General features: G+C 50.6%; 1 protein-coding gene across 1 annotated transcript in view; it reads left to right on the top strand.

Moving 5' to 3' along the window:
• The window catches only part of LOC130706713 (cadherin-23-like), a 210677-nt gene that overhangs the window by 88273 nt on the left and 97503 nt on the right, over window positions 1-24901 (top strand). Inside the window, exons 4-6 of the mRNA XM_057539416.1 lie at window positions 14621-14763; window positions 15461-15508; window positions 15621-15713. Coding sequence (XP_057395399.1) covers window positions 14621-14763; window positions 15461-15508; window positions 15621-15713 — 284 coding nt within the window. The remainder of the gene's footprint in view (window positions 1-14620; window positions 14764-15460; window positions 15509-15620; window positions 15714-24901) is intronic.

Here is a 24901-nt window from a genome sequence, read left to right as displayed (position 1 = left end):
TTTACTCATTTGTTCATTTGCTTATCCATCCATCCACCCACCCACCCAAGAAAAGATATGCCTGAAGTAAAATCAGCCAGAAAACTTCCTGGCCCAATGTATCTCTCCAGTCATTATTTCCTGAACCACTGATGTCCTTTGAGATGCTCTTGGGAGAAAGGTATTCTTGGCAAAATAAATTTGGGGAAAGCTGTATCTTCTCTACCACCTTGTGGAGCTTCACAATGCACATTAATGTAATAAAGGCTCTGAGAGGTCCTGCAGGAAAGAAACCTATTCAAATTTTTTTAATGCAATGTTCCCTAGACCTTCGTGTCCAAGGAATGCTTTATCATGGAGTATCCATTAGTATCCCTCCTCGGGAATTAATGATTCGTGAAATACACTTTGGGAAGCATCCCTTTAAGCACAAAATCTTTTTTTTAATTATAATGACTTGCATGGAATATGCATAAGACCTATTTTGTATGCACCTGCCTCCTTACATAGGGATGACTCATCATTCAGCACTTCCTCGGCACAGCATCGAGCACATCACCGCGAATAGCCACGAATAGCATTCTCTGATGATGCATCGTCATTGACAGGAGCTAGAGAAGGGACTTGGAGTATTTGAAGTTTTCACTTTTCAGAGAGTTTTGATCATTCCCTTTTGTGAGCAGCAGAAGCTGTTGATAATTGCTTCTTATTATTGTTCACGTACCTGCTTGAGATGTCTATAAATTGAAAAAGCAAAGAACCAGTCTGATTATAATTGTATGTAAAGTAAGGGTAAACAGGCTCTGAGTGAGGACCTGACCATAACTCTCTTTTTCATAATGCACTTGAAATTTGGTGCATGGATTTTGTACCATGACTTTTAGCTGCTCAAAGACCTTTGGGGCTAATTTCTTGCTTTTTGTCTATGTTCTGGATAAGTGAATACGTGGGATGTGACTCTTGGATATATGGAGTGTTACTAAATCCCCAGTAGAGGACAGGCCACTGTGAATCATTTGGGGCCAGTACTGAATAAGAACACTGTTTTCAAGGTCAGCTGGTCCTGGATTTGAATTCTGACTCCACCTCTTTTTAGCTGTGTGATCTTGGGCAAGTTGCTAAACCTCTCTGAGACCCAGTCTCCTCATTTGAGTGTGGGAATACCTTTCTCACAGGTTTCTGGTAGGTATTAAATGAGATTGAGCCTGTGAAGTGCTTAACAGATTGCCCATCAGACAGTAGGTGCTCAATGAATGGTATCTAGTGGCAAGGCCAGGACTAGGGTGAGACAAGCCAGGTGCCCAGGGCACAAAAACTGGGGGGATGCTCTGGGACTTGTGCAAGTAGAGGGTCAGCACTGAGAGGGAGTGCCACCTTAAATTCAGCATCCCGTGTGCCTCTCTTGTCTCATGCCCTTGCTAAGTGGGATGCTGTCACCCCACAGTTGTTCTCAGAGACCGAGGGCCTGGGAGGCCTCTGATTAGATGAATCGACCCATGCTCACCTAGAGAACGAGCCCACCACCTGTAACGGCTTCCCCCACCTGAGGCGGCAGGTGAGCCCGCTAAAAGGACTGGCCCCAGATGAATAAAGGCATACCTGGGGAGAGATGGGACGGGGGATAAGACGAGTGGGAAAGCTTGCTCACCTGGACCCTCCAAGGTCAGGAACCGCCACGGTGCGCCCCCCACCAGCCCCTGAGTAGGGGCAGGGCCTCTGCCAGCTGAGCTGGACCCCACCTACCTGGCAAAACTTTTAAAAACACAAACAGTGGCAAGAGCAGCATTTGCATAAATCTCATTAGAAAAAGTGCAAGTTTCATAAATCTTGTGATGAATTAGTGCGTTATCATTCTCAAAGTGATGTATTAATTTTAGGGCAAAATGAATGGTGCTGTGATCATTGTGGGTAATTATGAGTCTCCTCAAAGAGGAAGTGATTTCTGGAGGGACTTGTCTGGCCTCCTTCTCAGTGGGAGGCGGGAGGGGGAGCAGGGATGAGGGGAAAAGTGTCTTTCTCACCTGCTTTTCTGCTTGCACCTTAGTTTCTTAGTCTCCTTTCCTGCTATTTAGAGGTGAAAAGAAGCAGCCCCTTGGGTTTGGGGACACAGGAAGGTATGAGATTCTGAAGCCAGGCCCTAAGGTCCAAATTCCCTTTGAAAAGCATTTTAATTGACTGGGACCCAAGCCCATGGAAGTTCTAACCCTGTGGTTCTCAAAGCTGTGGTTCCAGACCAGCAGCCTCAGCATCACCTAGGAACTTGTTAGAAATGCAGATTCTGAACCAGGAACTCTGGCAGGGGCCTGTGAATCTGCATTTTAAACAAGCCCTCCTGATGATGCTGATGAAGGCTCAAGTTTGAGAACCTGTACTCTAACGCAGTGATTCTCTATTGGCTGCACACTGGAATCTCTTGGGGGAATTATAGCAAAATACTGATGTCTGGGCCCTGGACTAGACCAATTAATTAAAACAGAACCCTTAGGGAGTAGGGCTGGGGCATCCTTATTTTTAGAAGCTCCCTAGGTGATGCTAATATGAAATCAGGTTGAGGTTCACTGCTTTAAAACCATGTATGTACTTCTTTTTTTTTAATATTCGGACTTGGAAAAATTTGAACATGGGAAGGGGCAACCGAGCAAATAATATTTTTCTTTTCCTGCCCCACCCGTGCAATTGGCCTGAGTGGAATGTGTCTGGGGGCACTGATGTAGCTAGGGACCCACACGTTTGAGGCTGTAGAGTCCCCTGGAGGAGGGTCATCAGGAATGGCTCCAGTTCGCCAAGTGAAAACACCACCTAGATCAGTCATTCCCAATCTTGCCGGCACATTAGAACCACCTGGGGATTTAGAACTTTCCAAAGCCTGGCTGTACCCCAGCCCAATTAATCACAGCCTGTGGGACACGGCACAGGGATTGTTTGAAAGCTCCAGGTGATTCCAGTGTGCTGACAAGTTTGGGGACCACTGACCTAGAGGTTTTCCTACATCGTAGTTTCTTGGATTAGTCCTGGAGATTGAAGGGATCTCGGGGATCATCTAGACCTTCGTTATCAACCTTGGCTGCCCTTTGGAATCATCTGGGGTTTTTTGTTTTTTTGAGAATTCTGATGCTTGAGTCCCTTCCCCAAAAACTCTGATGCACTTAGTCTGGGGGGTACAGCTTAGCATCTGGAGTTGCAAAAATGCCACAGGTGATTCTGACATGTAGCCTGGCCTAAGACCCGCTGGACTGAAATACCCCATCATTTGCAGGAGAGGGAAGGGACACCCTGGAGATGCAGCCTGTCAGCAGAGCCTGGCCTCGCTGTGGCTGCTCTCACCGGGGGGCTGTGCTGATGGGTGACAGTGGCATGGCTCATTCCGAGCTAGGGAAATGAGAGTGTTGACAGGGTGCGTGAGAGGCAGGAGGGAAGCACCGGGTCCCCCTGAGCAGGAAGGAATCAGCACGTGCCTGCAAGTGTTTGGATAATCTCTTCTAAGCCTTCAAGGGCTGGCAGTGCTGTTTATTTTAATGATAATGTCAAGTTCAATTTGCCATTATTTTTCCACATTTCCTTTTGTAAAGTTAATTGAACAGTTCAATGAATTGAAAAGTTTCAGGAGAAGGGAAAAAAATACCCACCCCACTATTATCACTGTTATTAAATCTGGTAACTACCACTTGGCTTTCCCGGCCCCCATAGGCCAGGGAGCTGCAGCAAGGACTCAGGAAGGTCAAACAGAATATTCCGGAGCCCTTTTATTCATGGCTATTTCATGCTCAGGCTGCTATTCTTGAGCAGAAAAGAATATCTGGTCTACCCTGGACCTGGGCTGTCAGCCCTGACGAGTCAGGCTCTTCCCAGCGTGTTTCAACCAGGTTGGAAAGCCTTGCCAGCTGGGGCTGGGTCATCTATGCCCTTCTGTCCTCCACAGTGCCTAGGACACAGTGTGGCAAACAGAACCACAATACTGTAGATATTTTAGCTGGACAGGACCTTAATGTGGTGCAGTGGAAACAATATTGGGGAGCCCAGCACCCAGCTGAGTCTCAGCTCTGCCACCTGTAGCTATCAGCTGGGTGACCATGGATGCGTCACTGAGCTGCGCAGCCCCGCTCTCTTCTTTGGCTTGTTGGCCTCATCAAGAATGTGAACTTGTGGCACGTGTACGGCTACCCCGTCCCCTACTCACATCACGTGTCTCTAATGGGTCACAGCATCCTTTGCTCCTGAACGGAGGTTCAGCCTCGAAATCCTTCACCACACTGCCCACAAAACCATGACCTGGGGACCAGCCTGGCACCTGAGCTGACACCCACTTGCCAAGTTGGATTCGATTCTCCCCAAGGACCTCTGTGCTTTGGCCATTGATGTTAGCCCCCTCATAGTGTCAGTGGGGAAAGGGAGGCTCAGAGAGGTGAATGACTTGCCCACGGTCACACAGGAAGTCGTGGCTGAACGCCATCCAGTGCCAGCCTTGTTAGTTCTAAGCCCCACTGCTTCCCTCTGTCTTAATAAAGGGACTTCACACTGAAGCTGCCTTCCTCTTGAAACTTCTTCTGTGTCCTTTGATCCTATGCCCCGAGTGCCCCCCCTTGCCAAGTGCTCATCCTCGGGGTCACAGCCCATGAACCAGGGGGAAGGGTAGGAACACAGTTCTTCCTCCATCCAGGCTGTGACTAGACCCCAAACCCATGCTCACGCTTCCCAAACGTGACTGTGAAAGGCCAGGAAAAGCATGTGGCATAGAGGTATGTATGTAGGTCTGTTTTGTTCACTGCTGTATCACCAGTGCCTAGAGCAGTGCCCAGGACAGAGCAGGTGCTCAGGCAATGCTTGCCGAGTGAATGAATGAAGGACTATAATTGCTGCATGGGGATTAGAAGGGTCACCGAACAATCCTAGCTCTGCCTTGTGTGAGCTGTGTGACTTTAGGCAAGTAGCAACCTCTCTGTGATTCATAAGCTTATAGGGGCTTAGAGCACGTTGGTGTCTGCTGCCGGGCGAGGCAGCCCTTGGCGATGATGGCTCTATCGCGGTTATGCCAGAAGCAGAACAGCTCTGGGATTCTGAGACTTAGGGCCAGGTCCCTCAAATATTTAATGTCTGATCTTTGCTCTTGTGCTTTATTACTTTCAAATAAACGTAGCTCCTATCCTTCCCCGCCACCAAAGCCTCTGAGCTTATATCACTCTGTTCTGTTTAATGCCTCTCTCTGTTCTGCTGAATTAGCCTGTCACCTTAGCCATCAGGCACCTGTGTGCCCAGATGAGCCAGCTGCCCCTTCTCCGACTCTCAGGAGGAACTCGCCATCTTCCTGGCTGGTGATAAGTGGGCTGTGGAAAGCCAGGGTAATGGAGGGGAGGCCCCATAGTCTGTGCCTCAAGGGTGCTCACCTTCAGGCCAGCCAAGTAACCCAGGAGTCCAGAGCAGCCTAAAACATGGAGGGGGCCTGGGGGTCTCCCTGGCAGCAGTCTCCCTGGGGGTCTCCCTGGAGCAAGGAGAGGGAAGCCTCAGATTGGGGCTCAGTAAAAGGCTTTTTGATAAAACTGTGATGGCGGTGGAGGGAACGTGAATTCTGAGTCAGACAGACTTGGGTTCAAATCCTTGTTCTGCTACCTCCCAGCTATGTGATCTTGGGTAGGTTATTTTACCCCTTTGAGCCTCAGTTTTCTCGTCTGTGTAGTGGGGATGCTAACTTCTCTCTCTGGGGCCATAGTGAGAAATCGATGACAGAGAATGAATGAAAACCATTGAGTTCTAACTGAACGCTAGTTTCTTTCCCCCAAGCACTTCGTGCCATCTACGCTGAGTGGACGGAGCTGTAGGAGAGAGAGGACGTGAAGAGAGCCTGTGGGCTCTGGAGACAGAGACAGTTCCTTTATCCGGACAAGGGTGTTCTGATGAACGTGAGGGCGTCGGCCAATGCAGGGCAGGCTTGGAGAGAGGGGGCCGCCACACATCTCACTGTGGCGTACGTGGGGCCCAGGACCACAAAATAACCCCCAAACAAAGTTGGCTTCCCTGAGGTCAGACCAAGTTCAGGATGCCAGGGCATTAGAGGGAAGAAGCCTGACTGAAGGCAGGAGAGCAGGGAGGGGAAACCTAAGACAAATGAGATTATCCCCAGGAATCAAGGCACTTCACTGGCCTGTCTGATCCCAGAGGGGAAACAAATGAGATTGCAGGCTCCAAGGCCAGCCCAGGCTCTACGGGGCTCATCTCAGGGGAGAAGGGGAAGGCAGCAGCCCCTGGCTCTGGCAGAGACTAAGGCAGAGCAGCTAGGTCCCTCCGGACCACGGGTTGGGGGTGAGGGGGTTTCCTCCCTGAAGGGGGTGGGGCTTGTGCAGGAGGCCCACGGCCATGGGGCGGGGCAAATGGTTATTCTCAGAAAGACCTGGGCACAACCCACGGCCTGTAATCTGGGGTTGGGGGCCTACTGTCTGCTACTCCTTGCTCAGCCACTCACCCATACACAGCTCTGTCTCAAGCAGCTGTCTTCCAGCCAGGACCCCTGCTCCTCTCTGTAAAATGAGAAGGGGCTTTTTTTGGTTCTCATTTCCGCTGTAATTAGTCCTTGTTTCTGAGCTCACCTGTAGACTCTAAGTGTGATTCTCTCCCTCCTAACTGCCCTGAGCCTGATAAGAGCAGACTGCTAGATCCTTGGCCCCTGGTTGGGAATGAACAGTAGATCACGGCTGATGTGAAGTCCTTTTAGGTCACAGATTGCAAAAGGTTTGCTCTCACATGCCTTTGAGGATTGATTAGTAGTGACTGTATGGAACGCAGTGTTGTGAAGGATTCTGAAGTTGAATATAGACTCAACAGAAAAGGGAGCTGTGATTGATTAGTAATGTTTGCTCGGGTAGGGGAACGAATGGACCAGCTCCTCGGTCCCAAGAGATGAGCGATAGTTAATCACGGAGGGGTGGGAAGATTTGCCAAGCGTGTCCCAGAACATCAGCCTCTACCTTCAAGGGGTGATGCCCACTCCCTGCTGTGTAGAGGTACAGACAACAAATCAGGGAGATATTTATGACAGAGGTAGCATTTGAGGCATGCATTTAAGGGTGACCAGGATTTGAGAGGCAGTGAGAGGAGGAAGGGACTTACAGGCTGAAGGAACAGCAGCAGCACAGGTATAGGAACAGGCGAGGCCCCGGTGTGATTGAGGGATGACAGTAGGGCTTTGGGCTGAGCCCAGAGGGTGTGGTGGAAACGTGACCGTGACCGGCCAGGGGGTTGAGGACAGGTTGAGAGGAGCATTGGCCATTCAGTAAGGAATTTTGTTATAATTTTGTGTGAACTGTGGGAGGTGTCTAAGTAGGGTGTGACACAATCAAAGGTTTGCCTTAAGAAGATGATACTGTAAGGAGGAAGCATGGTATACTCTCCTTACCCTTTATTCATTCTGTTGCACCCTCCCTGGGTTTGGGGAACATAGCTTTCCTCCTTCCCCAATCCAAAACATAAAAATGAAATAAAAGGCCTTGCAGCCTGCCACTGCCCTTCCTGAGTTTCTGGTCCACCCATGGTCTAGCAGGTAAAGACTCGCAGCTCCCCAGGAGTGCATGACATGCCCATCCTAGGCCTCACCCGTCAGTGCAAATAACAATAATAACAGTAACAGTCACCTCGGCAATCAGCATGGGCCCAGCAAGGCTGCACAGGAAGCTGTGATTGTCCACCCCTTGCCTGGAAGACAGATGTGGCCTGCTGCTGAGGAGCTGAGGCCACTGTGGTGGATGTGTCGCCAGCCCTGTGCCTCCCAGGGAGGGGCATTCGAAACCTGCTGAGCAGATCCCCACTCCCACTGGGGCCCCTGGCCTCCAGGACAGGGTTCACTGCCCGAGGATGGGGTACACTGCCAGGGATGGGGTACATGGCCCCTAAAATGGGGTACACTGCCCAGAATGGGGTACTTGGCCCCAGGGTAGGGTACTTGACCCCGTGATGGAGTACATGGCCCCAGGATGGGGTACCTAGCTGCCAGGAAAGAGTACTTGGCCCCAAGAGTAATGTGCATTGCCCCTGATGACCCCCAGGGTAGAGGTCATGGCCTCAGGATGGGGTACAGGGCTGTTCCTGAGAGAATGGACCACCAGCCAGTGCCCCGATATGATTCTACCTGCATCCAAACCCAGGTGCTTCAGGTTTGGACATTGGTAGGTTTTGATTATCTGTGCTTTTTCCTGTCCATTAGTGTACATAATTAAGAGTTAACTTGCTGTACTCTCTCCTCTTGTCGTGGCTCAGAGATCTTCATGACTTTGGTGGGGGCTATCTTCTCCCGACACCCCTAGGCAGTTGGCAGCATTCATTTATTTACCCAATGACTATTTACTGAGTGCCTCCAGGATGCCAGCCCATGTTAGGCTTAGGGATACATCAGGGAACACGACAGGCCAGGCTGCTGCCCCCATGGAGCTAACACGAGTGTGTTTGTGTGGCAGATAGGGGGTTGGGGCAGGCAGTCAGCAAGTCAAGTGAGTAAACGAGATCATTTCAGAGGAGGGAGGGGCTGTGAAGGCAGTGACTTGGGGTGTGAGGACACAGTGATGAGACTTCTCTTTAGACAGACTCTACCTGTATGATGGAGTATTTGAGGAAGGCCTCTCCGAGAAGGTAGCTCATGGCCTGAGAGGTGAATAATGAGTAGCATGTAGTGACCTAGGGTTGGAATATTCCTGGCAGAAGACACAACCAGGGCAAAGGCCCTGAGGCAGCGACAGAGTGTTCAGGATCAGAAAGAAGACCATGGCAGAGGCAGGTAAGCCCAGGGACCCCTTTGTGAGAAACAGTGGGAGGATTATCTCAGGTCAGGTCACTGGGGCCTTAGATGTGATCTGGTTTAAGTTTTGGTTTTTAAATCTTTAAATTGTGGTAAAATACACATAACCTAAAATTTACCATCTTAACCATTTTTAAGTATAGAGAATGTTAAGTACATTCACGCCCTTGTGCAGCCAATCTCCAGAATTCTTTTCATCTTGTAGAATTAATACTGAACCCATTAAACAACAACTCCCAACCCTCCCTCTCCACAGCCCCTGGCAACCACCCTTCTACATTCTGTCTCTATGAATTTGACCCCTCTAGGGACATCACGTAAGTGAAATAATACCAGTGTTTGTCTTTCTGTGACTGGCTTATCAGCATAGACTTAGCACAGTGTCCTCAAGTTTCATCCATGTTGTAGCATGTGTCAGAATTTCCTTCCTTTTTAAGGCTAAATAATTTCCATTGGCTGTAGATGCCACATCTCCTTTATCCATTCTTCCATCGATGGACACTTGGGTCGCTTCCACCTTTTGGCCATTGTGACTAATGCTGCTATGAACATAGGTGTACAGTGATTTAAGTTCTTTAAAGTTCCACTTTCCACCCATGAGGTTAGGCTGGGCCCTGACCTGGGTTGGGTTGGCACAGGGTGGAGGGGCCAGCCTCTCTGGGTTACCCGTCTGCTGAGGGTGGGGGAGGCCAAGAGCAGAGAGTCCTCCAGCAGCACTGACTGAACCGAGAGCCCTACGACCGAGCCTTTAAATCATCCTGGGTCCAGAGGCGCTTTTCTCTGCATCTAAAATGTGAGCCATAAACCAGGCTGACTTACAGGCAGTACTCACTGGTCCGGTTTGTTTATGGCCAGCATCCTTTCTGATTGGTTGATGCCTGTACTGTGGCCATTGTTAAATATTTGAATATCACCCTGCTATAAACCAGTCTCAGGCTGTGTGTCAGAGTCTCTTGCAGGGAGAATGGGAGCTGCTGTTTAAACGTTTAAACTCTGGGGTCCCCCCCCCCCCCCGCCAATCGAGGCAGCAGGGCTTGGGAATCTGTATTATAACAAGCACACTGGGTGATTCTGATACCACAGTCTTAGGAGGTCTTACGAAGCAGAAGCAGGCCTTGTGATGAGGATTCAAGTGCAAATTGTTTATGGGGAGGAGATTCCAGGAAACACAGGTCGGGGAGTGAGGACATGAGACTGGGAAGGAAAGGAAGCCATAAAGATGCTTCATTAACCAAGTCACCTCTGTGGGCAAGTGGAGATGAGTCCCATGGGGGACCTCCAAGAGCCAGTGTGGAACACGGCCTGTGAGTTACCCCCCTGCGAGGTGAGGGAGCTGGGGCATTTATCTACCAGCTCTTTATCTGCCATCTTCCATCTGTCATTCATTGAGTGCTGCTACCAGGGGCATTATTCCCTGGCACTGCTGGCTTGTCCTGTTTATGGGTAGAGCAGTCTCTGATGGCCAGAACCCTTCAGGCCTGGCAGCTGGAGGTTGAGCTGGTGTGTGTGACAATGGTATGTGCTAAGACATAGCGGGCAGGGTACCAATAGGATCGGCTATGGAGGGCTGCCGAGCTCCCATCTCTCTACCATACAGCCCTGTGAAACATTGATTATCCTTCTTACCACTGAAAAGAACTCCAGGCCTCATTCATTTTTGGCAGAAATTTAAATGGTGTGATTACTATGAAAAACAATTAGGTGGCTCCTCAAAAAGTTTAACAAACAGAGGGTTTCTATATGACCCAGCAATTCCACTCCTAGGTATATACCCCCCTCCCCTAAATTGAAAACAGGTGTTCAAACAAAAACTTGTCCACAGGTATTCATAGCATCATTATTCACAATAGCCAAAAGGGGGAAACAACCCAAACGTCCATCAGCTGATGATATGGGTAAACAAAATATAGCATACCCATACAATGGAATATTACTCAGTCATAAAAAGGAATTAAATACTAATACATGTTACAAATGGATGATCCTTGAAAACATTATGCTGAGTAACAAAAAAGCCAGCACTTATCATATGATTCTATTTATATGAAATATCCAGAACAGGCAAATCTGTAGAGATAAACAGTGGATTAGCAGTTGCCAGGGGCTGAGGGAAGAGGGAATGGGGAGGAATGCTAATGGGTATGGGTTTCCTTTTGGGGTGATGCAGATGTTCTGGAGACAGATAGTGGTGATACTTACACCACATTGTGAATGTACCACATGCCACTGAATTGATTAAAATGATACATTTTATGTTATATATATTTTACCGCAATTAAAAAAAAAAAAAAAGAGCTCCAGGTATTGCACAGCCTGAGTTGCAGGGTATACTATTTCCCAGGTGGAAAACAAACCCAGAGTGTGGTGTGTGTACCCCAGGATCCCACAGCCGGGATGGTTCTCCTGAGGGGCTGCTTCTGGGGGCACTGGGAAGGGGTTGGGCCCCACAGCTTGGCTTTATTCCTGTCTGAATGGTGCACACAGAGGTTGCTGGAAGCCTCCTTGATGGGGAAATGAGCTGCTTGTCCTGAAGAAGCCAAAGCCAGGCCCAGCTTCTACAGAATGGCAGGACAGTTGGGCGGGGGAGTATGTGCCCAGTGGGAAAATTGCGGGGTGTCTTGTCTTAAATATAAGATTAAATTGGCACCTTTAATTAGTACACTTAGAAAAGGTCACTAGCAATTACCTGGGACACAAAGAAGGCATGAGCAGGCAAGAGCCTGTGAGGAAGCCGAAAAGGACCATTTTGAGCAGCACATAATTGAGGGGAAAATGGATAAAAGTCCAGGAAATTACAGGGTGGGTGACAGCAGCTGATGGCCCCATCCCTGTCCTGCCCAGCGCCTGCCTTCTTGGGAGAGCCTGAACATGGAGCCTGAGAGAGCCATTTGGGATACTGGGCCAAGTTGTATGACCTTGGCTGGAGGGTCAGTGTGGCCTTTCCGGAATCCCATCGGCCAGCTGGGAGCTTGGCCCCATATTCTCCACCTGGGCTGGGCCCTGAAGGAGGTTGGCAGGTGAGGTTTCCAGTCCAAGGGGCCGCCGTGGACTCATTGCTGTACTGGGGACAAGCAGGGCCCCCATGGGCCTCAGTTTCCTCATGTGGAATCTCCCCAAGGCCTTGGGAAGTAGCTCAGTGTTCCTCAAACTTTGCCACTAAAGGACCCCTGAGGGTATCAGAAAGGAAATGTGTGTCCCCGGCAGTCAGGGGGAGGCTGGAAATTCTTTCACAGTTTTAGGTTGTGTCTTTAAAAATGAATTAAATGTTATATTGTACTCCCATTATATTCCCATGTGTTTTAGAATAAAATGGTTGCATGTCACTGAGCGACACAGATGCTTTGAGAAGATGTGCTTGGTTTATCTATGACTTCACGTACCTCCTCCTTCCTCATCTAGGAAAGAGCACTGTACTGGGAGTCTCGAAACTTGTGTTTGAGTCCTGACGCTGTTGCTCACCACTGTACTTTGGGCAAATTACTAAATGTCTTCAGTTTCTCCATCTTTAAAATGGGAAGGTTGGGCTCCCCAAAAGGTCTCTGTTCCATGATTTCACTCCTCCTTCTCCTGCTTCTCACCTCCTCTCATCACCATGGATGCTGCCATGTCCTACTCTGCTGTGTGACCTTGGAGAGGCTACTTTGCCTTTCTGAGCCTCAACTTCCTAATCTGTATAATGGGTAGAATAATGGCTACCAAACAGAGTTGCTGAGAGGATTTAATGAGAGAACCCATGTGAATGGGCTAGCACCATGTCTGGCATATCAAAAGAGCCTAATAATTGCCCAGTATCTTCCTTTTCTAAGTGTTGGGCTTCCACTTAGGGCCTGATAGGGTCATGTCCATAGAAGTCCTGAATCTTGAGTTCACATATCAAGTGTTGAGATTTGTAAGGCTGCGGAAACAAATGTGGGCACTGGGCCAGAATGCCTGGGCTTTGAAGTCCAGCTCTGCCCTTTGCTAATTGTGTGGACATGGTAAATTACTTAATCACTTTGTTACCTTACCTCCCCACAAGTGGGGAGAATAACAGGAAGAATTGAATTAGGTAGTACACAGAAATCCTTTAGCCCAGTATCTGAAATGTGGTTAGTGCTCCAAAATGTTAGCTCTCATTGTCATGTTAGAATTGTCTTTTAAAAGTTGACTTAGAAAAGCTCATCGACATTCTCTTCTAGATAAAATTCCCAGAGTTTAGAATCCTTCCTTCCTTAGCTATTAATAGATCATCAGAGCTATTCAGTAAATATGAGAGTCAGTATGTGGAAAAGAAAGAGTGTCTGTCTCATTTTATAAGGTAAATTGAGGCTTTAAAAGAAGGGATTTGCCAAAGGCCATGGTTCTAACCTAACTACTCCTTGAGAATCAGATGGAGACTATAGACCCTCTCTGCAGAAAATGACACACTGTACACTCAGAACATTTTGCACAGTTCCTGGCAGTTTAGGGACCTCTTGAAGCTAAGGTGACCAGCTGATCCAGTTGTCTGGGATGTCCTGGTTTTAGCACATATCCTGGGAAATGCCTCAGTCCTAGACAAACCAGGATGGTTGATCACCCTACCTGAAGCCTACCTTGTGAGGGGTGCTGTGAACCCCAGGAGAAGATGACCTACTCTAGGACTTCTTAGGCAGGGCTGTAGGCCAGGCATCCTGATGCCCAGGGTGGCCTCTGGCCAGGGCTTTGTTTCTTGGTGAAGGCAATACCATAGTCCTCTGATTGAGGACAGGAGCTAGACTTTGTCACCCAGTTCTAGACTGGAGTTCCCTGAGGGTGCTCCAAATCTTCCTAACCTCTGTGTACTCTAGTGGTTACCATAAGGCCAGCACCTAATCACTGTTGAATGAATGCCAGGTTTTGTAAAATTTTCTGAATTAGAAAATATTGCTTTGTACTTTTTCTTTTTTGTTGTGAGATTTAAATATATTGAATGTACCACAGGTTTGTTTGTTTGCTGTTTTTAAATCTATCTGCCTAAAAAAAAAAAATCTGACTGTTCATGGACACTTTTTTTTTTTTTTTTGGTTTCCAGTTTTAGGCTATTATGAATAAAGCTTCCATGAACATTATTGTACCAGGAAAAAAAAGAAAAAAGAAAATATTGCTTCCATTTGCAAAAGACAGAAATCCAACTCAACTTACTTAGGCAAAACCGGAAAAAAAAAAATGAGGGGGTGATTTATTAGCTCATACAGCTGAGCAGTCCAGAGGGTGGAGCTAATTGCTAATCTCAGGTATAGTTGGCTGCAGACCCTCAAACCGTCAGGAATCTCTCTCCATGTACCATTTGGCTCTGTTTTCCTCCTTGTTGGCCTCGTCCTCAGGCAGACTCTTCCTCTGGTGCCAAAGATGGCTGCCAGCAGGACCAATTTAGCAACCCCAGTGGAAGGAGAGCGACTCTTTCCCAGTTGTACCAGCAGAAGTCCCAGGGTTGGCTTTGATTGGCTAGTTTGGGTCACATGCTCATCCCTGAACCAATCACTGTGACCAGGGAGATGGAGTGCTCCGAGTGGCTAGGGCTAAGTAGTGTGCCCATCTTGGAATGTAAGAATTGAAGGGTTGGGAGCTTGCACTCATCTGAGCCACTTGGAGGACTCCTTCTCTAAATTAAGGAAAGAGGACAGGCAGAAGTCACAGAACGTGGTGAATGACAGTTCCCTGTTACACACTGTGACCAGTGGCCAGGGTGGAGGCAGGGAGCCCGGGACAGAGCCAAAGATGCACAGGGGTCTTGCGGTAGTCGGTGACCTGCTGGTGGTCTGTTGGGCGGCTGCTCCCCACAGGGACTCCGCCACCTGAGTAAGGCACTGAAGAATGGACTAACCTCCCGTCTTTGCCCTCTGCTCTCTCCTGCGGGTACTTCAGGTTCCTCTGTGACCCAGTTGCTGGCCCAAGACATGGACAACGACCCCCTGGTGTTCGGCGTGTCTGGGGAGGAGGCCTCCCGCTTCTTTGCCGTGGAGCCTGACACGGGCGTGGTGTGGCTCCGCCAGCCACTGGACAGAGAGGTATGACCCGCCGTGACCTCTGCCCCTGGCCTTCCCTAGGGAGGCAGAAGCACACACTGGGGGAGGATGGCTCGTCGTCTTCTGACCTGAAGCAGCATCTTCCTGCCTGAATGGTGTCCCTCTTCCAAGGCCAGTGCTGATGTCTGGACTTGGGGTTAGAATAGGGTGGTTTGGGGTGTCTCCAAGTAAGGGGCAACGCTGGATAGGCAAGAGGGACAGTGACCTCGGGTTCCTCCCCTGTAGAATAGCGGCTCCACGGAGTGTGCACATCTACACCCCCCAACAAATGTTCCCCCAAAGGACGTTTTCCCGAGACACAGGAATTGATGGCGGTAGCCCTTAGCAGATTAAGGTAAGAGTTTGAACAGAACCCCACCCCCTGCTTTCTCCTCACATTGAAGTGGCCCCAGAGGTGATTTGCTCAAGATCACACAGCAATTTAGCGACAGAGCCCAGATTAGAACAAGATTCCTGATTTCTAATCTACTGCTCTTTTATAGGAAGGATCCATATTCTGAACCTACTTCCCCAACCCAGAAGGCAATGCGTATTCTTTAGGGAAGCCTTCAGATATCCAGTCCCAGACCAGCTCCTGGGGCAATGCTGGAGGGTCTCCACCACCAAGCAGGGCTCCGGACTCAGGGCCTCAGCTCTCCTCTCTAACTCTGACCTCCTCCCTCCCTCTGTTTTCTTTCAGACCAAGTCGGAGTTTACGGTGGAGTTCTCTGTCAGCGACCACCAGGGGGTGAGTGTCCCCTAAGGCCCCTGCTTCCCTGGGAGGCGGGGTTCCTGAGCCCTTGGGTAGAAAGAGGCTGGAGGCTGATGCCGATGCTAGCTCCCCACTCTTGTCTTGCCAGGTGATCACGCGGAAGGTGAACATCCAGGTCGGGGACGTGAATGACAACGCGCCCACGTTTCATAATCAGCCCTACAGTGTCCGCATCCCTGAGGTAGGGGCCCCCAGGGTCACACTTGAGGGACATTGGGGGCCTGCTGCTCTGGGGCCACCTGGGAGGAGGCTGATGCTGGGAAAAGGGCAGTTCCAGCTCCTCCTCTCCTGCCCACACCTCAGCCCAGGCACCAGCTCTGGTCAGGTTGGTGACTGAGCCGGCGCCTCTGAGGGGGCCTGTCTGTTGGTTGGGGAGAGCTGTTTGGTGGGAGCCTTGTGCCTGAGAGAGGGCCTGCCTTGGATGAGCCCTCCCAACTCCAGCCGGAGTCAGGGACAGGACGGAGGTTGGGAGGGGCAGGTTGCACCTTTTTTCCATTTACAGCCGGTGCGGGCCTTGGGCAGGTAGGCTGGCAGGCCTAACCCCAGGCCTCCCAGCTTTGGCTAGAACAGGTCCCCCAGGATGCAAGGTGCATGCAGTACCTGGAACGGGCTTTCTTTCTTGAACCCTGTGCTGTCTTGCCGGCTTTCGGCTGCTTTGGGTTGTCTGTGTACTCAGTGTATTTTCATGAGTGCGTGTGGGTAAAACCAAGCCATTGCTGGTAATTGAAAAGTGCAAATTATTGCATTACAAACAGTTCGTTAATAAGCTGGCTGCTGGCTCCTGATGGCCCCAGGGTTCTCATTGCTTACTGTCCCTCTCCCCGGTGGCTGATGGCAGTCTTCTGGCCTGACATCGATTCAAAGACCTTGAAGGTGGAGGGTAAAGAGCTTCTAACTGGGTGTCCCTCAGGCCTGCCCTCGGGGCTCTGGGTTGGGCGGCAGCAGTAAAGGTTTGGGATGGGAATGATGGGAGATCAGTCCACTGGAGAGAGGCAGCCTGGCATCATGGCATTGGAGTGCTAGCCCCTTTATGTTATAGGTCATTGGATCAGGAAACTGAAAGAGCTTTAGAAAATATCTGTTCAGTTTAGAGATGAGAAAAGTGAGGCTCATTGTGGGAGAGTGACTTGCCCAAGGTCACACAGCTTTGACGTTGTGCCTCCTGACTCCCAGGGCAGCTTCAGATTCCTCAGGGATAGATAAAGAAACCTGATCTCATGCCTCTAAGTTCCGGTTACTGGCCCCCCTTACTCAGCTGTGAGCCGAGGGTCCTGTGCTTGTGCCAGACAGAGTGAAATAGGACAGATGTGCAGGTGGGACACACCAGAGGTACTCATGCCCTTCCCCTGATGGGGTGGGACATAGGGAGAGAGAGCCTGCAGTCCCAAGCATGGGGACACGGTGCCCTGAGCTGTGGCCGGTGTGCCCAGGACTGCAGCTTGGCTCCGGGCCCCCACTCATTTGGAAGTCTCCCTAATTTAATTAAGGGTCTCTACGTGCCAGCCTGCACTCCAGGCCCGGGCTCAGAAACCAAGGGCACAGCTCGGAGTTAATGAGCCTTGGACCCATTGCTCAGCTGCCATCCTGGCAGGCATGGCTGCCCTGTGCCTTCCCTCACGGGGGGCAGCAAACAGCAGCAATAGCAAGGGGATGAGGGGTCGCATCCCTGCTCCCCAGCCCTTGGGCCAGGGCCAACCTTTTCCTCTCTCCCTTGCCAGGAGAAGATGTGACCTCCAACGCCACCCTGTTGGAATCCCCCAGGATTCTCCAAAGGCCTCTGCCTCCAAGGAGAGAGCCTCTTCAGTCATTCATTTATTTAACAAATATTTATTGAGTGTCTGCTGTGGGCTTGGCGCTGTGCCAGGCTCTCACTGCACAGAGACCTGGGAGGCCAGAGGAATATATAATGAGGGGAGCCAGAACCAGAGGCCAGAGACCCCAGGCCTAGCCCCTGCTCTGCTCCCAGATTGCCGGGTCCATTTGGGCATGTCACTTAACCTCTCTGGGCCATGGTCCTCCTTATCTAATAAAAACAGAGGACAGGTAGGATAAAATGGCCTGCCTCCTGCCCATCTGATGAGGAGAGGGTAGGCCAAGAGGGGCCGGCTGGAAGGACACACAGTCCTTGGAAGAAGGCCTGTGTGGTTTACTCGCTTGCATGTAAACCTCCCTATCGGGTCACTTCGGTGGCCTGATACTCGATGCCCTGCTCAGGGCTGCTCCGTGTGGCCAGTGGGGATGTGGTGTCAGCTGGATGGAGGCCTGGCCCCTCCTGACCCGAGGTGGCTTGGCGCTGACCAGCCCTGGCCTGGGGTGGTCACCTGAGCTAGAGCTTAGCTGCCTGGCTCAAGCCCCAGCTGGAGTACCAGGGAAGAGTCTGCTGTTCCTGGCCCAGAATTCAGGCAGGGGTCTCCTGCTTACATTGAAGTCACCCTGGAAACCCCAGGCCCTCGCCCTTGAGAAGCACAATTCAGTGAAAGAGGCCCTATGGATGTGAATAGGATGAGAATGCAAACGAGGGAGACAGGGGGCACTGCAGACCCTGTGAGGCATCAGTCTTGAGGGGTTGCCAGAGTGATCAGAGAAATCTCAACAGGCTTCCAGAAGGAGGTGGGTTTCCACGAGAAGCTCGCCAAGGTGAGCAGCGGAGCTCCTGTGTTGTATGGTGGGAAGAGGGAGACTGGAGGTCAAGACATCTGGGTTCTAGTCCTGATTGTGCCAGCAACTGGCTGGGTGAGACTTTAGACCTGTCACTGCCCCTCTGCTGGCTTCAACTCCAACAGCTGTTAAACTGGGGAGTTGGGCCAGGCCCCTTCCAGGACTGACATGCTGTGATCTGAGGAGGAATCCCAGCGGGAGTGGCTCCTTTCTTATCCTCCAGTACTTCATTATTCCTTGAGGGCTGACAAAGACTTCCAGTGGCTGCCTCCATCCACTCAGCTCCTCTTTTGGTCGTCCTAGCCGCCTGCACACCATCCCTAACCTTCCCAACCTCCACTCCCCCCAGCCCTAGGGGCCCTGATAATGTTTGGGTCTGTTGTGTCCAAAACCCAGGGATAGGCGTGGGGAACAAGTTACAGGGAGGTAAATCTAGGTTTACATATGGAAGAACTTTCTAATGAGACCCACCCCACAATCTACTCCCCTGCCCTGCTGAGGATGTACTGAGCTCCCCATCCCTCAAGTTATACAAGCAGAAGCAGGAGAACACCGTGTTTCAGAAGCCATCTAGTACTGAGTGCCGGAGAGGTGATGAATCAGAGGCTCCCAAACATACCCCATCAGAATTTCCTGGGGGACTGTTAGGAGGCATATTCCTGGGCCCCTGCAATTCTTTTTTTTTTTTTTAATTAATTAATTAATTAATTAATTTGGCTGTGTTGGGTCTTCGTTGCTGCGCACAGGCTTTCTCTAGATGCCGCGAGCGGGTGCTACTCTTCGTTGCGGTGCGCGGGCCTCTCATTGTGATGGCTTCTCTTGTTGCGGAGCACAGGCTCTAGGCACACGGGCTTCAGTATTTGTGGCACACGGGCTCAGTAGTTATGGCTCGCGGGCTCTAGAGCGCAGGCTCAGTAGTTGTGGTGCATGGCTTAGTTGCTCTGCGGCATGTGGGATCTTCCCAGAGCAGGGCTCAAACCCGTGTCCCCTGCATTGGCAGGCGGATTCTTAACCACTGCGCCACCAGGGAAGTCCGCCCCTGCAATTCTGAATCAGTATTTGGGGGACAGCTGGCCCAGGAAGCTGCATTTTTAACTCCATGGTAGCAGCAAGCCCTGGAGGATGATATCTGTGGCCCTCCCCATCAGAGGGTTTCTGAGAGGTGCTGGGGTAACCCATCTTTGAGGAGAACTTTCAGCCTGTCAACAGCTGCCTAGAGACATCACCCATGGGGACCCACGTCCTCAGGCCTGGAATAGGAGCAGATGGGAGGCGGGTCAAGACCAGGCACTGCCCCTTTCCTGGGAGAAGCTCACCCGCCCCCTGCCCACCCAGCCCTGCCCCCTCTCCCTCTGAAAGCCTCTGCCTAAGCCGGGCAGGTGTGTTTTGGTTTGTTTGTTCTTGGTGCCCCTCCTGCCCACCCCTCTCCCCTCACTAAGCTGTTCTACATGTAATTATCCATTTTACCAGGGTGAAAGGCCCTGCAATTCACTTGTCGAAGCCCTAACGAGGCAGCGTGGATGCTTTCAAGTCCGTAAAGAAAAGGGAAATCCTGCTAGAATTGGCAACTTAATTCACCAAGCCAGCCTTGACAGACCTCATTAAGCCCCTGTGTATTCATTTCAGGCTAATGGCTGTCATGCTGACTGCTGTTTGATTTGCTGTAATAGACTTTTACGGCGTTCCAATTTGCTCAGACGTATTTGCCTGTGTCTGTGCCCAGCGACGCTGCTCCAGCACCTCTGTTAGGGGTGCGTGCCCACCTCGCTGACCTTCAGCGCTGCCCCACCCCCTGTCTCCCTCCTCCCGGCCCCGCCCCTCAGCCCTCCAGCTGTGCCCTGGGGAGGTGACCCTTGGGCCTGGGTGTTTGGGCAGGAGGATGGCATGAGGTTAGAAGCCAGATGATGCCAGGTGGCTCCTCGGGTCAAGGAGGGCCTCTGAAGTGTCAGGGATGGCCATGTCATTGAAGTTCTGAGAAGTTCAGCCTCCTTAGCTGGGCAGTGGAGGCTTTTATCCATCTGGCCTCAACCTACCTTTCTCAACTTATCTTCTGGTATTCCTCCACACGAAACCTCCTGTCAGCCAAGGGGCTGATCCAGTGCCTCTGAGCGTGTGTCTGTGTCTCTCCCTTTTCTTCTAAAACACACTTTGTACTGTTCTAACTAGTACTGGAGTGTTTTCTTTCTTCTCTCAGCCTAACTCTATTCTGCCTATCCTTCAAAGCCCAAATCTGATCCGCTGTGCTTTGATCCACTCAAATCGTTTGAAATGAACACAAACATTTGTTGAGCAGCTATGGAGCAGGGCCCAGGGGTTTTCAGCTGGCTTGGATGTACAGGGTAGAAAAAACAGACTCTGCTGTTTGCCAGCTGTACAACTTTGGAAGGAATCTAACCTTTATGGAGCTCAGTTTTCTTGTCTATAAGATGGGCAACAATATTTGCCTTGTGGGGTTATTGTGAGCAGGTAGGAAAAGCCCTTAGCCCAGTTTGTGGCTCATAATACATTTTAGCCATACCATAAACTACAGAATTGAGCCACACTCAGTCACCATAAACTACTGGTGATTGAGACCAGGGTCTTTGTGCTCAGGGAAGGTAATTTTACAGAGAGAAAAACAAGTAAGTAGGTGTCTAACTATGTCTAAATGTATTAAATGCTATGGTAGCTTAGAATGTGCAAAGTAGGGTGGAAGGCATAGACCCATGGAGGGGACTGTGGAAGGAATGACCTGGTCTATGTATGGGGGCTATTTGTTTCGGACCTTAGAGGATGAGTAGGAGTTTGTTAGTCAGAGAAGCAGATTATGTTGTCTCTGAATATCAGTACTTTCTGTGATCCTTTAGCTTCTTTTCATATATTGGAATTTCCCAAAGAGGGACATGAGCTCTAACTCCTGACCAGAGATCTTGCTGAGGCGAGACAGTGACTGTATAGTTGTGTGTGTCCCTTACAGGTGCCTGCTGTTACCTTGTAGAAACAAAGCCAGGCTGGAAGTGGGCCTGGGCCCTCTGGGTCCCTCCCCAGTTTCTGTGATGGACAGGTTCTGCATAGATCTTTGTCACCCCTGGCTTCGGGTGACCAGCTGTAAGGTGGGGATGAGGCTAGAAGTGGGGACGGGTGGTGCTGGGACCTGAGAGTCCTTGCCTGAGCCTCAAAGCTGGCTGGGGACAGGGTCGGAGCCAGAACCCAGGGTTCCTGGCGCTGGGTCCCACTAGGCCACACCATCTCTCCATGTCACTTAATAAAGACAAATGAAAGCTACTCCTTGTATATCCTTACTAGAGATGGGAAAACAGGGAGAAGAGTATTCCTGTCAATCTTTTGTCAATGAAACAAAGTAAATAATTCATTTCTCTAATGATAATAATAATTTGATGTTTTGTTGTAATTCAGAGCTTCCTATGTGCCCAATGCCATACTTCCAGTGTGGGAGCTCACTGAGTCCTCACCTCATGGGGTAGCCACTCATGTTCGCATTCTACAGATGTGGACGGGGAAGTAGAGAGGTTATATAAGTTGCCCAAAGCTAGGCAAGGATGGAGCCTGGATTCAGAGACAAGTCTGGTTATGGGTTCTCTGGCAGGTAGCTTCAATTCTACCTGCAAAATGGAAATAATTATATTGCCTTGCAAAATTGTTGTGAGGATTAAAGTGTATGGGACCATGTAAGAGAAGTACTTAGCATAGTGCCCAGTGTAAATGCCCAATAAATGCTCATGGTTGTAGTTGTTGTTTGTATGTCCGTCTCTCCCGTCAGACAGAACAGGAACAGAGCTTGGTCACCTGTGCGTCCTCAGCACCCAGTCTAGGACCTGTCCCTTGGACGTGAACTGCACGAATGGGCAGAGCCCTGCTGCTTCCTGTGCCTCTTGTGTGGCTGGAAGGACAGCAGGAGCATTTATGCAAAGAGCTCGTCGCTGGTGCTCACTGATGCCCTCTGTTGCCTGCCAATTCCTGACTCTCAGCCATGCCATCCCATGTGCCGTGGGCATGTGGGGAGCCTGGAGTGGCCCAGAGCCTGAGGAGGTGGACTTGCCAAACTTACTAGCACCCACTGGGCCCTACAGCGGTGCCCCCAGCTGCCCTCCTCAAGGAGTGCCCATCAGATGCTGAAAGATTTATAAACTGCATCCCCAGGTTGCAGAGAGAGATGGGGGGTGAGGGGGACTTCCACTGGCTTGTGCCTGCCGTCCCCCCTGAGGTGTCAGCTCTGCTCATGAGAGTGTCATCTCCCACGCCAGGAGAGGCAGACCCTTGACAGGCCATATTAATTTATATCTTGGGGCCATGGTGCCCAGGGGCCCCCTCTGCATCTATAACCACCCACCTATTGATCTGGGAGAGGGAGGCCAATAAATCATTTCAGGGGCTCTGGATCCTGCTGGCCAGAGTCAGAGTAGTTTGTTCTAGCCAGGTGGCAACCCTGGGCCATGTCTCTCTGTCCCTCGGTGAGCAGCCAGTGCCTGTGCCTTTTCTGGTCTCCCCCTGCTATCAGCACCGTGACGGATACCTGGAACCCCTCCTTTCTCCCAGCAGGTGGGTGTCTCAGCCTGCATCAGCAAGGACAACGAGCTTTGGGCTTGTAGCAGTGAAGATATGCATATGGGCAAAGCAATAGGGCTGCCTATTTCTACAGTCTTGAGGTGGTGGGGTGTGTGTGTACACTTATTTAAGTAATGTCTTCTCTATGTCCTAGTGTTTTCACTGTCTTTCATTTGTCCTCATGACAACTCTGTAAGTCAGGGGAAAGTTATTCTTCCCATTTTCAAGATGAGAGAAATTGAGGCCAATACAAGGTGACTGCTTTCCCTAAGTCCCCTGGCATCAGATATGCTTGCAACTAGAGCCATAGTCTTTCTCTCTCTCATTTTTCAGCATCTTTGCATGGGTCTTTTTGCAACTTTGCCATGACCTGCTGTGGTTTGCCAAATGTTGCCCAGGGAGACGAGCTGGGGACTCTGGGCTCCAAGCACAGGCTTCCTCCCATCCAAGGCTGGATGCTGTCACACAGCCCCATGCACAGGCTATGGGGGTTCAGTGGAGAAGCTTCACTCAGAGCCCACTGCCCACTGTCTGCAGTGAGGACCATCCTCAATGGTCAGGACCCAGCCATGGTCATAGCGATGCCCCTTCCGTGTGACCTGCAGGGTTAGTGTGCGCCCAGAGGTAGCCTCCAAGATTTCAGTCCCCAAATGTGCATGCAACACATTTTCGTAAGAAGTCAGAGACCCACACATGGCTAAATGCCAGGCTGCTCAGCCTGCCCGCAGGGAAGAGTCAACATCTTTCTGCCACCTCCTCGTTGGTCTTGGGTGCCCGGGAGGGAGTAAATGGAGTCCCACAAAACCCAGGCCCAGAGAGCTCAGCCTAGCCACACAGTCCGAAGCTCGTTGCTCCCTCCTCCGCCCTGTGGAGTGAAACCCAGGACCCCCCATCCCCCGAGATCCCTGTGGCAGCTCCTTCCATGCCCGTGGGGCGTGGCCAGGGCTGTGGGCACCCACCACCCCCCTCAACACGAGGAAAGAGGACAGTGTGGCAGCAGGAGACGGAAGGAGCCCAGATGTGATTGAAATTATTATTTTGTCTGAATGGTAATAATGTTTTTAATTAACGTCGGTTTCCTCACCGATTCTCTCTGGGAGTCTTTGGGGGCCCATATAATTCCATTGCAATGACTGCAGGACCCTCTGCCATGAATACGAAGCAGGGGACTGTGTGTGGAGCCCAGCTCGTGTGCATTAGGGATTCTCTGGCACGTGCCGGGATACCTTTTATTGTGCCCCCCGCCCTTTAAATAAAGAACCTCTAAATGGAAGGAGATGATAGCTGCCTGCTGGAGATGTTCCCGCAGCATTGCTGGGCTGTCAGCCTCGTGCGCCGGAGTCCATCTGGCGTCTTTCATCTCCCTTTCTCTTTACTGTTCTCCTCTCCCCCGTGGTGGGGCCCTGTTGGAGGAAGGGTGTAAAACTCCTGCCTGCACCCCTTTTCCTCCAGGCAGTGAGGTTTCCTTAGACCTTGGGTGGGAGAACAGGTTTAGGAAACAGAGGGTTGAAGAAGGTCCCTTGTGCATACAGGAGCAACCGTGGCTTCACTGCATCGTGAGAACCTGAGCCCCATCTGTGACACAGGGACCCTGGTCCCTACTGCAACACTGTGATGGAGGCAGGCACACATGGGCTCTCGCTCCACACTGGGAGGCCATGAACAAGGGGTTTAGCCTCCCGGAGCCTCTGTTTCTTCATCTATAAAATAGGGATACATTGAGGTTGTTGTGAGAGTTCAATGTGTATGAAGCAGCACATCCACAGGGTAGCTGATCGGCATTCCTGTTGTTTGAAAAGCTCCCAGAGAACTTCAGGAAAGTTGCTTGGGAGGCCAAGGATCTCGACAGGTAGGCTCCGTTGCTGTGGGCTGATTGGTTGATATTGGGGTGTTAGTGGACAAGAAACTTACAGTCCAGTGAGAGACAGGAAACATGAGGAAAACATGAAACAAAGATGTGACAAGGAAACAATGGAAACAGAGTCACCTAGAAATAACTAGTAATAGGCAGAGAGCATTTCAAGCAGACTCCTCGAAACCAGCACCAGAAGGACCGTCGAGGTGACTCCATCCCACCACGCATTCTGCAGAGATCAACAAAGCCAGAGAGGGTCAAAGATTTGCCCAAGGCCACCTGGTAAATCAGTGGCAAATCACTGAAGACCT

Source organism: Balaenoptera acutorostrata, unplaced genomic scaffold (assembly GCF_949987535.1).
Source record: "Balaenoptera acutorostrata unplaced genomic scaffold, mBalAcu1.1 scaffold_320, whole genome shotgun sequence".
NCBI lineage: Eukaryota > Metazoa > Chordata > Mammalia > Artiodactyla > Balaenopteridae > Balaenoptera > Balaenoptera acutorostrata.
Note: the sequence above shows the minus strand (reverse complement) of the source record. Positions and strands in the feature narration are given on the sequence as shown.